Source organism: Cyphomyrmex costatus, unplaced genomic scaffold (assembly GCF_001594065.2).
Source record: "Cyphomyrmex costatus isolate MS0001 unplaced genomic scaffold, Ccosl1.0 scaffold727, whole genome shotgun sequence".
Lineage (NCBI taxonomy): Eukaryota > Metazoa > Arthropoda > Insecta > Hymenoptera > Formicidae > Cyphomyrmex > Cyphomyrmex costatus.
The window spans coordinates 106523-123715 of record NW_017280297.1 but is presented as its reverse complement, the minus strand read 5'-3'; the positions used below and the strand labels follow the sequence as shown (position 1 = coordinate 123715).

General features: G+C 32.2%; 1 protein-coding gene across 1 annotated transcript in view; it reads right to left on the bottom strand.

Annotated features, from left to right (window-relative positions):
* Positions 1-16746, bottom strand: part of LOC108780745 (unconventional myosin-Ie) — a 51095-nt gene extending 34349 nt beyond the window's left edge. The window contains exons 1-10 of the mRNA XM_018548544.1: positions 16676-16746; positions 8009-8134; positions 7843-7932; positions 7689-7783; positions 6696-6873; positions 6417-6579; positions 6220-6327; positions 5908-6036; positions 5342-5538; positions 4643-4810 (exon numbers count right to left, since the gene is read on the bottom strand). Coding sequence (XP_018404046.1) covers positions 4643-4810; positions 5342-5538; positions 5908-6036; positions 6220-6327; positions 6417-6579; positions 6696-6873; positions 7689-7783; positions 7843-7932; positions 8009-8134; positions 16676-16678 — 1257 coding nt within the window. The 5' untranslated portion in view covers positions 16679-16746. The remainder of the gene's footprint in view (positions 1-4642; positions 4811-5341; positions 5539-5907; positions 6037-6219; positions 6328-6416; positions 6580-6695; positions 6874-7688; positions 7784-7842; positions 7933-8008; positions 8135-16675) is intronic.
* Positions 16747-17193: the final 447 nt, after the last annotated feature.

Sequence of the window (17193 nt, the reverse complement as noted above, 5' to 3'; positions counted from 1 at the left end):
GCTACTTTTTCCTTTTTTTTTTTATATCGCCGACCGGTATCGATATTATATTCCATGGCCATCGCACGCTACACCGACAATTCACTTTCGTTTCGCGTTTAGAATTGCAAACTCGTTCGAAGTGATCAATCCGTCAGTTGTTATCGCCCGAACGATCTTTAATAGGAACTTTAATGGTAATACAATTTCTTGTGAGTTAAATAATCATATTTCTTCATTTTTAATTTTTAACTTTCATCTGCGTTAAAATATAAATCAATTCATTTCTGTGATTATAGTTTCAAAATAAACACCGTCCATATTAATATATGCATTTAGTAAATAATAAATAAAGATTTAAGTCGAACTCATTAATATCTTTTCTTGAGTTAAATTGTTTAACTCAAATTTTAGTCAAATTAACGGCATATTGAATAGGACCAGTGGCGACCTATAGATATGATAAAAAATAATTCAAATTGGGTGTAATCTAACATTATAAATTTAACAGTGAAATGTAATTTGAAAACAAATAAAACTTTATCTCTGCATTTCTTCGTTTTAAAATTTTAATGAATCAATTACGAATGTGTTATTTTACTTGTAATGCCAAATTTCATTGTACGAGTGTCAAGTCTTTTATTAATGCGTTTCACTAAATATTAACAAATGGCCAATGATATGGTAGCTGCTTATTCCACTAGTTCCTAGTTAACGGCTTCTTCTTGGGAAACTCTCTCAAAACTGACTCACCGTGATTACGAAACGATATTTACTTCGGGTCTCGTAATTTTAAAATCGCTCGAACAAAAGAGGAAAACCCTACCTGAAACGGCCACCTTCTTTCCCACCGAGACGGAAAGCGGCCCAATTAGCGCGAATGAAAAGCCGTCTTCGTTGCGGCGCACGAGAAACGTGAGAAACTCGACCGGGTAATTGCTCCTGTGTAATTTCAACGATAGCAGATTTACGTGACCACAATTCGTATCTTCAGACACTGATATGCTGAACGCAACCGGTAATTTTGAAAGCAAAAATAGTAAGCGCGATTAAGGCCTGGACAAATCGATTGTCTCTCGATTCTTTTCTTCGTGCGACCACGATTGCTGATCGCTGCGGTTTAATAATCGCGAATATCCACGAGTTTGGGCAGAGAGCCATTTCTCAACAATTACACCTATAATCGCGATCGGATTACAGGCGTAATATATAATGTAAGTATAACCTCGTAATATCGTAAAAAGAAAAAAGCAATCTCTTGCTCTCGCCCGACGTCTACCGTTAATATCCGATTAGTTATATACGCCATTCCTATATCTGCTACTCATACCGTACATTTATTTCCTCATCTCAAAGTTCCGTCCGTTTGATATCAATTTTCATTATGTATTAGCGAAAAGCTATAATCTACATGAAATTAAGTAAAATTGAGTTTCTCCTCTCTTCGCAGGCTCTTTGAGATTGAGCTGCAGAGTGCGGACGAGATGAACGCCGCGAACTTGCAGGGTCTGATGCGGACGATGCTGAAGGAGGAGCAACGCGCCACTGTAGAACGAACGCCGAACGGCTACTCGAATCCCGAGGTGATCCCGCACTCTATTCTTGGTGTGCGAGATATGGGTCCAAGTCCAAATTATCGTTTAGACACCTTTGATAATGACAAACATCCATCATTGAATCCGCCAAAACTGCCGAGCCTCGACGAGAAGTTGTACTATCTGAAGAGTGGCCGGCCCAAGGTCTACGTGAACTTGCGAGGACATAGCGGTTCGCTCCGCAAGGATATCATCGCCCCGTCCACGGCGACCCCGAGCGAAGGTACGGTGGGATACCTCAGGGTCACGCGACCTTTCGAGAGGCAGACCGACTGGAAGAGGCGAGATAAGAAGGCTCGACCACCCAAAAAGTTCAATCGTCGCGTTGACAGTATTGTTCTAAGAAGCGATGAAATCGGCAAGAGTGATCAAGCAACATTTTATGAATCGGACGAACCGTCGACCACGGAAAATTCCATGATCACGTCCAGCGAGTTACCTAAACAGATACCCGCACCGCCCAGCAAAGTCTACGGACGGAACCTGATGGCGCAGACCACACCTGTGCAGGGGTACGCACTTAGGAGGACAGATATTCTGCTGGGATATGGTTTCGAAGAGTAAAATCAAATACCTCTGTGTAAAAATGAAAAAATTAACTTACTCAAAAGAAAGTATGAATTTAATTGCGACTCTGAAGACTTTTAATTATTAAAACAATTGAAGAGTAGTAAGAGCCAGTTATATAATAAATTTATTATAGTTTTATATAATAAATTTATTATATAATTTATTATAAATTTATTATATAAATTTATTATATAACTGACTCTTAGCCTTTCAATTGTTTTAATTAATTTTATTCTTATACAAAGCCTATTATTATTTATTACTTTTAATTATATTCAATTCATGTTTATTTGAAAGTACAAAAAAGAAAATTGATTTGATGACATGTTTTGAAACAAACTATATTAATCTGCGTATAATTAACATAATTAATTATATTAATATAATTAACTACATTAATATAATCAATTATATATTAATCACACACAATGGTCATTAACATTAATTTATATCTTTCTTTTCTTCAAACCATGAATTATATATTGTTTGTATTACTTATCATAAATGTTACACGAATAATATAGAATTTCTTTATAGAATGATATTTTGTAAACGTCACAAAATCTCGTTGAGGAGTTAGCTGTGATTGCATTAAAAATATTACTTTATTTTTTTATGAAGTAAACGCTCTGTTTGCAATGTTTTCAAAATTTGATATAATTAATAATAGAGTTTTAGCTCTTCTCTAAAGATACACAAACAAATTTTTAACGATTAAATATAAATCTCGTACTTATTTAACATAGAATTTCGAAAAACTGTCTATTTTACGGCTGAACTGTCTTTATTGTACGGAATGATTGGTCGATTTATTTTATTTTATTTTAGTTAGAGAATCAGTATCTATTAGGTGCTTGAATTAATTCTCGTTGTTTTTTGCTAAAAAAACTCGTGCTTATTTTATCAAAAAAGTATCTGATATTTTATTCACAACATTGTCCATCGAAAGCTATAACCTTTTCCCACTTTTCGGGTAACAAATAAATTTCGAAGATAAATTCTGTAGAAACATTCGGTAGAAAAATTCAGGTTCTTTCGAGGCGACCCAGTCATCGAGCCATTCTTGATATCTTCGAAATAACTGAAGTGCTGCTCAGATTGCTCAGAAAGACCATGCTGCATTGACCGAAACAAATGGTAATCTGATGGAACAACGTCTGGTGAATAGGCCGGGTGAGGTAAGACATCCCATCCAAGTGCCTCCAAAATAACATGTGGTCATGGAGAAGAATAACTTTATCATGTGTTTTGGCGTATTGCGAGCGTTTTTCTTTGAGTACTCGATCCAAATTGAGTAACTGACGTCAGTAGCATTCACCATTGACGGTTTAACTCAGTTGCAGCAGCTCATACTAGCAGCTTATGGTTCGCCGGGACGCACCCATGATTTCTTGCGTTTACGATTGTCATAACGAATCCATTTTTCATCGCCAGTCACAATTCGATGCAAAAACGACTTCCGTTTTTGTCTTTGGAGCAGCAATTCACAAATGGCTGAACGTTTCGCAATGTCTCTTTCTCTCAATTCATGTGGGACCCAATTTCCTAACTTCTGGATCATTCCCATTGCTTTTAAACGTTTGCTAACGGTTGACACATCGACATTTAATGTTCCCGACAACTCTTCGAGCGTCTGACATAAATCTTCTTGAAGTAATGCCTCCAATTCTCTATCTTTAAATTTTTTCGATTGACCAGGGCGCTTTTTGTCATTTACGTCAAAATCGTTGTTTTTAAATTTTCTAAACCAATCTGTGCAAATTGTTTTAGATAGAGCTTCCCATAAGCTTCCACTAGCAAACGATGACTTTCAGCAGCAGATTTCTTGAGATTAAAACAGAAAAGTAACGCTTCTCGCAAATGCTCTTTTTTTTATACGAAACCCGACATCTTTAATGCAATAAAAAAATTGTGTTCTTTGCATCCGATCGAATGTTATATACTGATTATTATTAAAACCTATTGAGAGTACTTTCATATAGATAAGCAGTCACTTTTGGCAATGTTGAAACAGCACAAATACTGACCTCTCCCGGTCAACAGCGAGAATTAATTCAAGCACCTAATAATATGAGAAAAACCAAAACTCATTCATATCAGAAATTTCTGAAAATAAAATGCTAATTTTATAGAGATAATAATTATGTCTCAGAAGAATATTTAACGTTGCAATGTTAAATTTGATGTTCTAATATTAACGTTGACCTCAATTTATGCCGGACATAAAAATATATAAATTATATACAGATACGCGTATGCGTAATATATATATACTGATCCTATAAATAAAAAAATAATATATATATATATATATATATATAATATATATAAATTTGCTTTAGTAATAAATAAACGCGTAGCCAGAGAGTAAAATATTTTTACAATATTACTCATATTTTTTGGCAATTGTTGTTCATTCTTAACAAAAAGACGTGAACAAACACCGAGACTACATTAATGCGGGATATAAAAAGAATAATATTAACGAAAGGACTTACCTGTTCCACTTTTAATGTTAGTTCAATAAAAATCTGCTGTAATTTCTCGTTCACAAAATTTATGCAAAATTGCTCAAAGCCGTTTTTCTCAAAGATCTCGAAGCCATATATATCCAAAATTCCAATCTCGTATCCGTCCGTGTTTGTTTCCATAGCTGAATTGATTTTCTGTAAAATTGTCAATTGGTTAATAATAGAAAAACTGAATGTCTTTTAACTTGAAGGTCTTTTAATAGACCTGCTGTCTATTCGGGTTTATTTGAGTCAGAATATAATTAATTTTTGTACTAATATATTATTTAAAACTTCCTTTTTTAGCATTTAATAACTTCATCTAAAATCTTTTCTCTGCAAAACTTTTTACTTTTTATAACTTCTTAATCATATCGATCCAAATAATATTTTATATAACATACACATATTTGAACAAACTAGAAAAGAGTTAAAATTATGCGATAATTTTGGGTTCGAAAGATTATATTGATCTAATTAAAATATATATTTCTTAAATATATTTTTGGAACACAAATAACAACAACTTATTATCTTAAAAGATGGAATTATAATTAATTATTTTCTATAGCAATTTTTCTGTCACATAAGATTTATAATCAGCGTAAAAATTACGTGATTTTTCTATATAATTAAACATTAATCATTTTAAATAAACTTTAAAACTTTGAGTACTCTGCCGCACACCTTAACCAAGTAGTCAAAAAGCCTAGCGTAGATATCCTTTGCCAAAGCGTCCCTCGCATAAAGCGCTTGTTCTATATTCAACGTCACGTCTACACTTTCGGATTGACTTCCCCATTTCGACTCGAATTCTCGAGAAATTAATTTGCGTGACAGTTGCTCTACCGAGATTCTAAAGAGGTAGGCTGGAAACTCCAGAACTAAAAACATATCCATACAATTAAAATTAGACATAAAATAGTATGAAATGTAAATAATAATACAAATTCGCGCAGAAATTATATTAAAACTTATTTTATTATATCGATTAATTAGTAATGTTTATATATGATAAGATATAGATAAATATGTTTTATGCGACTTACATAAAGTTATACCGATAAGAGATAAATTATGTAACTAATCGTTATTGTATTATGTCATACATATTTTTATTTCTTAAGCTGCGTTTCGATATTTATTACATTCACTGTCAGCGTTGAAAATTTATACATATAGAATATATGACACATGCTTTTCAGTATTGACCTATCGGAACCCAGTCTTAATTAGCGTGTAGAATAGCTTACATTGTTTATCAGCTATTTGGGAATAATTGTCGTCTTCAGCAAACTGTATATTTCCCAAATGAAGAATTCCAGCTACTAATCTAAATATATCCATCACTTCTGCGTCTTTTATTCCCATAACACTCAACGCTGTGTAGACATTAAACAATACATAATTATTAAAGTAACATATTAAATTAGCGAGGTCTATTAGTAATAATTAAGAAGAAAGATACGAGAGAATGTACTATATAATAATTATGGAGCATTATACTATCAATTATAATTACACAGAAATTAATTAACATTGTGAGATACATTTTAATTATGCACCTTGAAGGGTTTCCTGAAAATCCCGCATATCGTTTATGCCGTCCACTCTATAATTACCCCCATAACTCAAATATTGATAATAATCGAGATCTGTCAATCCAAGTTCAGCTAGAAAATTTAAATTTCTTTTATTATCTCTCTTTTTCTAAACTATACTAATTTTATTTGTCACTGATACTTTTATATCGGCCACTCACTTTTCATTTCTTGATTGGCACCCGTTGCTAACTGATAAAATATATGAAAGTTTCGCTCGTCGGAATTATGGCAAGTTATTCTCGATTTTTCCAAAAGGAAATTCGAAATTTTTCCACCGTTTGGCTGACCGCCCGATCCAAATTGTATCTCAACGTATTTTCCCTAAAAATTTAAGATTTCCTTTATTTAGTACAAGTAATAACTTTGTCGACTGTAGTATTATATATTTAATTATAAATTGTGTGTAGTAAAAATTAATGAATCAATTCGAAACGTACAAATCTACTGCTGTTGTTATTTCTTACTGTCTTCGCGTTGCCGAAAGCTTCTAAAAGCGGATTTGACTCCAAGATTACGTCCTTTACTTTCTGTACCTTCTTGCCTCCACCGCTCACCTTCGCTATGTAGGACATTATGTATTTCGCCGCAACCGTTTTTCCAGCGCCCGATTCACCACTGCAAAATGAAGATCGAAATATAACAAGCATATTTTTAATAAATATATTAAATTAATATCACAGAAAATGTATTATGGATATAAAGTAAATAGTTTGATATAACTCTCTCTCTCTCTCTAATTTAATAATTTGATTAACATATTAAATTAATGTTGGAATAATATATTATATATATATATATATATATGTTGTATATATACAGGGTGTTTCCTCTAACTCGACCATTTAAAATATTTCCGTTTTTTTTTTATGATACGGGAAAATAGTACAGGGAAAAGTTGTTTGATTGAAAGGGACACATATTATGACGAGCGAAAAATTTTTCTCAAGGTCATAGTTTTTAAGATTTCAAGGTCATCGCGATTTTTTTTTAATGAAATAGCATATTTTCATTAATGTAGTAATAATATAGAATTCATAAAAAAATAAATTCAACCATATAAGACATGTTGTCCTTCAGATGACCTTGGACATAAAAAATCACATTTATATGGGAAAAAAAAAGTTAACGTACTTAAGTGTTTTCAAAGAAGTTTCTCAAAAACTATGAACTTGAGAAAAATTTTTCGCTCGTCATATAATATGTGTATGTCCCTTTCAATCGAACAATTTTTCCCTGTAGTATTTTCCCGTATCATCAAAAACAACGGAGATATTCTAGTGGATAAGTTAAAATAGGTCACCCTATAATATATTAAATTAATATTCGATTAAACATATTAAACACATATATTTCAAAACATCAAATATAAATATTGTACTGAATTAATTAGCGTAAGATTAATTTAATGTAAGTATCGTTTACCAATTTACCTAATAATGACGCATTGACTTTCGTTGTCGATCAGCATGTTTCTGTACATTTCGTCCGCCAGTCCATAGATGTGCGGTGGATTCTCGTACGGAGCCTAAAATGACATTAGACTTTTCTTATGTTTTTTAATGAGAAAAACATTTTCGTTCTCACCGCGCCTTGATATATTTCGACTTCTTTCTCTCCAAAGTATGGCATTTGTTTGAAAGGATTAACCAATACCAATACGGGTCCAATACACGTCTGATGGTATTTTAAGGAACATTTATGAATTTGAAATGTGTTTCCAAAATTATGCATTTTATGTAAAAAAGGATACAAATATATAATCGTCCATGTATCTTTTTCTGAGATTCTCGATGATGGCATCCTCATTGATCTTCGGTAGAAGGACCATATCGTCCACTCCGGAGATTTTGACGTTTTGACTTTGCCAGTGGTACACCTAAGGATGAAAAAATTATGATTTCGATCAGTGAGAACTTTGACTTCATATCGTGAATTTATGAAAACTACGGACGCAGCGACACACGAGAAATCGGCGGACGTTGCGCATTGCGAATCCAATTACAATTTCTGTGTCGTATCAGAAGTGTTTATGCGCTCCGACGCGATGCGACGGATTGCCGATTCATCGATCGCTTCCGTTCCTCTTTTAGCAAGAGTTCAGTACAGCGCTCTTACTATGCCCATTTAACGTAACGATTTATAATAGATACACAGTTGGGAAAAATACATTAAATTTAACATAAATCGCATGTCCCAAACGATACGGCCAATATAAAAACATTGTTCAAAAATTTAATCCACAATATTGGTTCAATAATATTGTACCAATATACAGGGAGAGGCATATTTAAAACAGGTCACCTGAATAACTCGCTTGTTTTTGACAATAGAAGAAAAAGTGTCAAACAAAAGTTGCTTGGTTTCGAGGGGCACATAATGTGATGTCAATAATTGTTTTTCTTTTTGGTGTAAAGAAAACACATAGTTGCTTTAAAAAAAATATGTATACAAAATGGATAATTTTTTAAATACGCAACTATGTGTTTTCTTTACACCATTTGATTTATCTCATTATTCTGTTCACAAAAGTATTAAGGTACGATAATCAAAAAGTCAACAGTTTACGAGTTATTTAACATTTTGTGTCAATATGTATCAAAATAAAGTGTAAAATATCTCGAAAACTATTGGTTTTTTGGTATCTCTACCTTAATACTTTTATATGCAATATAATTAGAGGAATCACGTTATCTAAAAAAAATTACATAATTCCATTTAAAAAAGTGGAGGTGACCTTCATATCTTTTTAGCGCCTCCATAAAAAAACAATTATTGACATCACATTATGCCCCTCGAAACCAAGCAACTTTTGTTTGACACTTTTTCTTCTATTGTCAAAAACAAGCGAGTTATTCAGGTGACCTGTTTTAAATGCCCCTCCCTGTATATTGTTGAACTAATATTGGCTAAATATGATTAGGAGTCTACCTTACAATATTGGACCAATATTGGAGGTTAAATTTTTACCCAATATTGACAAAATATTGAAAAAACAATGTACAGCCAATATACAACATTAGATATAAAATTAAATCCCCAATATTTTGTTGAATCAATATTGTTAAATCAATATTGGACCAATATTACAGATTAAACTTTTACCCAATATTGGCGAAATATTGGTCAAACAATATATAGCCACTTTAAAACATTGGGTAAAAGTTGTGTACTCAATATTGGTTCAATATCGTTGAATCAATATTGCGGTTAAATATGACTAGGCGAGATATCAACAGAAATGACATTTTCCTAAAATTCAGGTATTACAGATCAATTTTTTTTAAAATTATTTGATAAACTTGTTATATTTTGTAGTTTATGTGTTCGTTGGACATTCTAGTTTAAATTAATATATGTTTTTTTATTTCGTTCTTGTTATTATAAGAGATATTATACTAGAAAAATGGTCAATGTGTCATAAAAACATATGTTAGGGAATACTATTTTTTGTAATTATTTTCTTAAAAACGGTACCGTAAATCGATTTAAAATTTTACATGTTGATACAAAATACATGAATAAACACCTTAGCAAAATATTACGACAATGACATTAACTTGGAAACGCTGACATACATCGCTTTAAATCTCAGAAGTATAGTTTTGTGATTCATGGCATGTAGAGACATCCGCTGATAATGTACTTGCAAGATCATTCTCAGAAACATTATTTCGTGACGTTGTAAAATAAACGTGTGTCTTAAATGTTAGTACACACCAGCAATTCTACATATAATTGTAAGACTCGCTTGGACAACATAAGACGCGAACATGCGTCCTTTGACCTTGTTATCGTTTGCATCCTTCAGAATAATTAACAATGTCGTAATTATAAGCACGCATCGCAAGGATATGCGGTGCTTGCGTCATGATTGTTCCGCTAGACTCATATTTACACGCCTCTGATAACGCGTTGCCTAATCACTTCTGTGATAACCATTTCTTTTTTCGCGAGAGCATTGTCACGAAATTTCAAGTAATCATGGACGAAGATCGAGTGCGCGCCGCGCATCACTTTTGCTGCTGCCTCTAATTGAATTGAGTTGAAATAATAGATTCAATTAAATTACGTAACTATACACTAAGAGAAATGTTAGCTTTTAAATAGTTTTATTATTAGTGTACACACATACTAATTAATTAATCATAGCAAACGTTTTAGATGAGAATCTTAAATTGAGCACACAAAGAACTTGTCTCTATAAAGGAGAACGAATGGTAACAACAACAAGTGACTAACGGAAAAGAAATTAGAGCATTGAAACATTTAAAGCGATACCATCTATCGAATAATTCAACATATACTATACCTATCAAAAATATATAACTATGTCTTGTATAAACATTGATTCAATCTTTCTGCCTCGATATTCAAATTATCTTTGAGAAAAGTATTTGGTGTTTGTGATAATTGCATGGTAAAATAATTATAATTAGAAGCTTAATTTTTACGATTATTATTGCTATGTAATATTATAGTAATGATACAACAATATTTTCATTCTCTTAAACATGGAAAAATTGTACTGTAAATTGCGATAATTTCGTATATTAATATAGTGAAATATCAAGATATAAATGATAAAATATAAAAATTTCTCTCTCTCTCTTTGAATGTTTGAAAGAATAGCTGTTTATCCTAAACCGCTCTCTATCTAAACTTGTACCTATTTACATTCTGCGTGACATTCATGATCATTAATTTATTTCCTTTGATTGCCACAGAAGATCTTTTTACTTACATAAAAAGAAATTTCAGCATTTGTTGAGAGAACGTGATTTAGAATGCACAAAAAATATATAACTTTATTATTGTTATTCGAACAATCCAATAATTTCAAATTTACTGTCAGTAAAAATCCTACCAATTTAAATTTAATTTCACATATCAATTTTAAAAAAATAGAATTTTGAGCTAAAAATGACAAAAAAAATTCTTATTCTAATCTTTTTGATATCCTTTATACCCATGATTTTTTTTATAAAGATCCGTTTAGTTTTTAAAGGAGAAAAAAATACTAATAAAAAAATCACATTTTGTTTGACATCTCGAAACGTTGTGGCTCTTTTGAAATGAAACTTTGCGCAAAATATTCTTTCATCAGTGTGTTAATTTTGCCCCTTGTGGCAATCGATTACGTGCTGTCGCCTGAAATCACCTCCTTATCCTTCTTACCCCTTTTGTTAAGAAAAAACTATAGATTTTTAAGCAAGGTGTGTGACTATTTAATATTAATAGTGCAATTGACTAATTTGCATGATTAAAATAACTTTAAATACATGTATATAGTTATCTCGAAAAATGATCATAAATTATACAATAGTTAATTATGATAATTACAACATTTTTCTTCTTATTGTTAGTATATCGCGCGATGCGATCTTTGTAAAAGAAAAAAAGAAATTGATAATCTCATCACATCTTAATAAAAATCAATTCTCTGATGGGTCTTTGATAAATCTTCCCTTTTCCATCACGTCTCTTTAAATAAATATACTATCGATCCCGAGGACGTGACGGAACGCTGCAAAAGTCATAACGTAAATGTAAATCATAACAGGATATTTCATCATATCGGTCGGTGTATTCAATGTGCACAACCATAAAATTTTCCCAGCGCACTTGTAAAAGCGTTCTCTCGGAAAGTATCAATTGGGTTAGGACGGAGAAGTTATCAATACGCATACCTTATCAGGAGAGCTATTAAGATACGTCATTACACGCATCAATGACGATTCTTCTCTTTCCCGCCCACTCTCTCCTCAACAGGGCCGGCTTAGCGGGAGGGGGGCTAAGGGGACTGCAGTAGCCCCGGACCTCGTCTCTTTGGAGGGCTCTATTATGCAAAGAGTGGCACGCTCTTTCGTGCCCAATTGAATTAAGAGAACAACTAAGATCATTGTCAATTAATAGTAAATTGCCAAAGAACGCAATGCATTAAATTAATGAAGAATTTAAAGACAAACCGCACTTTATGTTCCTTAAAGTAACCTTTATTATAATTAAGAGCTATAGTATAATTATACAGTTACAGAATCGCGACGAAGTTGTATATTCATGATCGAGTTACAGCAGATATATACCTTAAATCTGCACTATTACTACACTAGTGCAGTTTTCATCAAAACCTAGCACGGCCCTGGAACTGCATTAGTTTCTTTCAGTGGAAAGCGCTATTATTGTTGCGTATCCGTGATTTGATTCTTGTTGCCTTTCATCGATCGGGGAAATTCATGGTTATTGATTTATATTGTTTATCGTTTGTGATGATTTCACAAAAATATGCTAGTGGTGCCTCGAAACGTAAAGCGTAACAGAAACATGATGACTTTAAAAATAAACTACTGAAACTGACCAGTTTTTTCCTGCCGAAAAACTGGAGATATTACTGCAAATGAGGATGACGATTAGATTGATGATCTGATTAATGAATTTGCGCACAATAAATAAAAAAAAAAGTTTGTACGTACGGAAGTACCACTAAAGTTTTAATAAAATGTGAGTTATTTTTGTATTCCTTTTACAACATTGACAACTGTATTGTATCTTGTAAGTATAGACGGCAAAAGTCGTTTGACGGATAATCGTACTCGTTCAATAGAAAATGGAAAACATATTTCTCTATTGTTTATATATTAAAACCGGATGGAAAACAAGTTTCTTTTTCATAACAAAACTATTGTCGGACTATTTTTCAGAGAAAAAGGGGGCCTCGTTCGAACTTCATTTTGGCCCCTGGGCCAAAAATTCTTTAAGCCGACCCTGCTTCTCAACACCGTTATGATCGCTCTGTGATTTCTAAAAAAAGTGGGGGAAGATAGTCTATTACATTATATAGGTATCGCAATTGAAGAGAATATTGTCTCGTGAATGAAACTATCTGGCGATGTCTTATGTTAGTTGCTATAAAAATTGAAAAAAATTGCAATTACAGTGTTTTTATGAGCATATCTGGATTTCTTACAATTAGCTTCGTTACAAAATGGCAAATACCTGGTTCTAATAAATATTCGATAACGCACGATTTTTTCTGGGAAATCTATTCGTCAGGCTGTCAAATCGTTTAAAAATAATATATATCAAGCATTAAAAAATATAGATGATATAAAACGATTTGTAAATACCTTTGTAAAAATATAGAGAGATTCTCCTTGAAAAATCTAGCCTCAACAATAAATTGCCAACGCAATTGCGTCAACGGTATTCAGTTCAAGATGTACTTACATATAGACGACAATGGCCAATCCAATAAGTATGACGACTATATAACGATCGATAATCTTTAGTTTCTTTAACTGTTCGAGTCAGATAAAGATTGCCTATGAAAAGGCTGGGTCCACAACCTCGCTTTAAGAGGCCCCAAGCCGTAGAGGCGTAAGAAATTGACCAATCACAGAAAATTATTTTTCTCGCATTCAACTATGATTGGTCAATTTCTTACGGCTTTACGACTTACGGGCCTCTTAAAGCAAGGTTGTGGACGCAGCCAAAGTCTCATCCGAGATGTCTACCTTGCTTTCGAATTTTCGAAAGCGAGAGACGGAGCTAGGAAGAAGAGGAAAAGATGCAAACTAGTTCAACGAACCTATTAAAGCCCGTCGTGGAAAACGTGATTCACACAGAGCGTGTGAGCACGCGAGGTGCATTTAATGACGCATAATCCTGTTTTGTAAATTTTAGGCAGTGATTGTATTATATCGGAAATCCCGATTGCCGGCAATTGCCGTTTAATCGTTAACGATGAGGCAGTTTTACCGTAATAAATATTACACGACACGCAGAACGATCTCGTAAGGTAAATGTACCAGTTAGTATAGACAGTTAGTAGATATGACGCAATTTGTTGGACAAAGAGGTACAAAATTGTAAATATTAAGCTTTTAATGATATGTACAACTTTAAATAAATTTATATTGTTTATAAAAATTTAATTACAAATTAATTTAAAATCGTATACATACCGTCAAAAGCTTTATATTTGAAATGTTTTATCACTTTGTCCAACAATTGGTTCATGTCCATTAACTAGTACATTTACCTTATACGTATATCTTTAACTGTTCTTCCGGAGCTGACAATGAGTCTATTAAACTCGGTCATAAATATCTTTTTGTCAAAAATGTCAAACAAGTCATTTATACTCTTTATGTTACATCTGTAATATATATTTGGATTATTTTTTTTTCAAAATATATTTATTACATATACTCAGATTTTTGAATATGATAAATTCCGCTTCGCGCAACCGAAAATAAGATTATTTCTCTTAATTAACCTTAAACACATTAAATGATTAGAAAGATCATATTATACTTAAACATATATTAAATGTAAAAGTTGTGTATATAATAGCATTAAAATATTGAGATTATTAAAATATTCTGATCTGCAAAATGCAGCACTAATAATTTTAAAAATCTGGATTCTCTGATTAATATATTTCTTGGAAAAATGATCGCTCACCGTATATTAAGCTCGTCATCGATGTAACTATATTTTCTTTCGAGGTTTTCCCTCGAGGACAATTTACGCGAGACAATTTCCTTGCGCACGCGACGGTATTCAATGTAAAATGGGATAATTACAGGTTTCCAATTAATTTGAAAGTCATCACTAATGTCTTCCCCCTATTCGTAAGTGACGAAACGTAAAGCTGCAACAATTGCATTTTAATTAATGAGAAATGAGAATAATCAATCGTCCTCGCTTTATGAAAATGTTTCCTACATCACGTTCGACGTTGGAGCGTTTTAGTGCTCTTATAAGTCTTGTCATTGGGCCATAAGAAAATGAATCACATCCCGTTCACGCATCACGAGACAAAGAAAGGCGAGACGCAAAGAGACACAATCGCGACACGAAGATCACGCGAGGATCACGAATTCTAACAATTCTATCATTTCATTCTTCGCACAAGATTGACCTTCACAATTTTAATTCTATAATTCGACACACATTATATATCTTAATATAATCTTAATACATATCTTAATATAATAAACAGGAAAAAGGCTAATGAGAGTCAAACATCTAAAATTAAAAATTGAATCAACGCTAATATATTAATATAACTATTATTACTAAATATAGCTAAAAATAAACATAGATATTATAACTATTATATATAAAAAAATGAACACGAAAATTGAACATTAATAAAATTATGCAATGCGTTGGATAATACATAAATCATGACATGTTTCGGCCTCGAGTTTTGACCCTCCTAAGATGTACAATATTTAAAACACAGTAAAACATTCTAACGGATTAGAGATGGAATTTTTTGTTAAGAATTAATAAAAAAATAAATAAAAAATAAAAAACCAACGGAAAGAATGAGTGTTTACTTAGAGAAACGTGGGTACTCGTCGTCTATTTATATATACTTTTTTCATTATATGTACTTTCTTCGTGACAGTTAGATGGTTTTTGTTTTATCTTTATACTTTGGACATGTTACACATTTCTTTGTATATTGAATATTTTATTACTTGTGACATCTTTATATCTTTTTGACAAATTTATTCTGACTTTGGTTACAATTGAGGGACCCAGAGAGAATTATGAGATATCTTCGCAATCGCTTGACGAGTATCCACTCCAAGTTTCTCCGAGTAATCACTCATTTTTTCCGTTGGTTATTTATTTATTTATTTTTTATTAATTCTTAATAAAAAACCGTCTCGAATCCGTTAGAATGTTTTACTGCGTTTTAAATATTATACATCTGAGGAGGGCCAAAACCTAAGGCCGAAACATGTCATGATTTATGTATTATCCAACGCATTGCATAATTTTATTAATGTTCAATCTTTGTATTAATTTTTTTATATAGTTATGTTAATATATTAGCGTTGATCAATTTTTAATTTTAGATGTTTGACGCTTATTAGCCTTTTTCCTGTTTATTATATTTTGTGAAACCTAAGAATCCTGTATTTATATATTTAATTTATATATCTTAATTTTGAGATAAAAATACCTCGAAATAACGTAGTTTCTTTGAACATATTTCGAAGTCCTGATATGAATCTATAATTTTACAACACGATCGCACACACGAGACATCATATATTAATTTCTTTAACATTTTTTGTTTTTTAACCGAATTTAAATTCTATTTTTGTATTAAATTCAATCAAATGTAAACATTTTTCTTTTCAACTGTATCTTTTCATCGCGTAGAATTTTAAATAATAATAATTAAATGAAACTCTTAAAACAAAATTATATTTTTTAACAATAATAATACGATTCTTATTATTTATTTAATAAAATAAAATAATAATATGATCTCTCTTCGAAACTTAACATTCCATTTACTCAATATTTCAAAGAAGTTCCAATTACTCAAAGCTCAAAAAAACTGAAATACAAAGCACCGTTTTCGTTTGTTTAATTAAATATCTTCAATTACCATGTTGTTAAAATTGGAAGAGAAGATTCACCGAAGTCGTCACTGGATAAGTATATCTACACCTAAGCTAATCTCAACTGCTTTGAATCATGTCACCGACACAAATGGCACGTACACCGAGGATGATCACCGATCGCTCAATCAACTCAAAGGCAAAACGGGACTAGAAACATACGTGAATATGTACATACACGCTCGATGTCGACGGCTTCGTAGCCCGTCGCGGACTGAATTGAACTTACTGAAATGAACGGCTACGGTGAGTCACGGGGAGGTACCGGTATCGGGACGCACGCTACTTTTGTAAGAAGCACAACGCGCGCCGTCCACGATATATGCTCTCTACAGAAAAATACTTATTAAACAATTAAAATAATAAAGGGCAAAGAGCCAGTAATGTACAAAAATTGAAACTTTAATATTGAAGCATGTAGCTACAAAATCAACAGACGTTTCGACTCCGATCGAGTCATTTTCAATGTTACACACTTTTCAAAATTACAATTTAATACAAATAT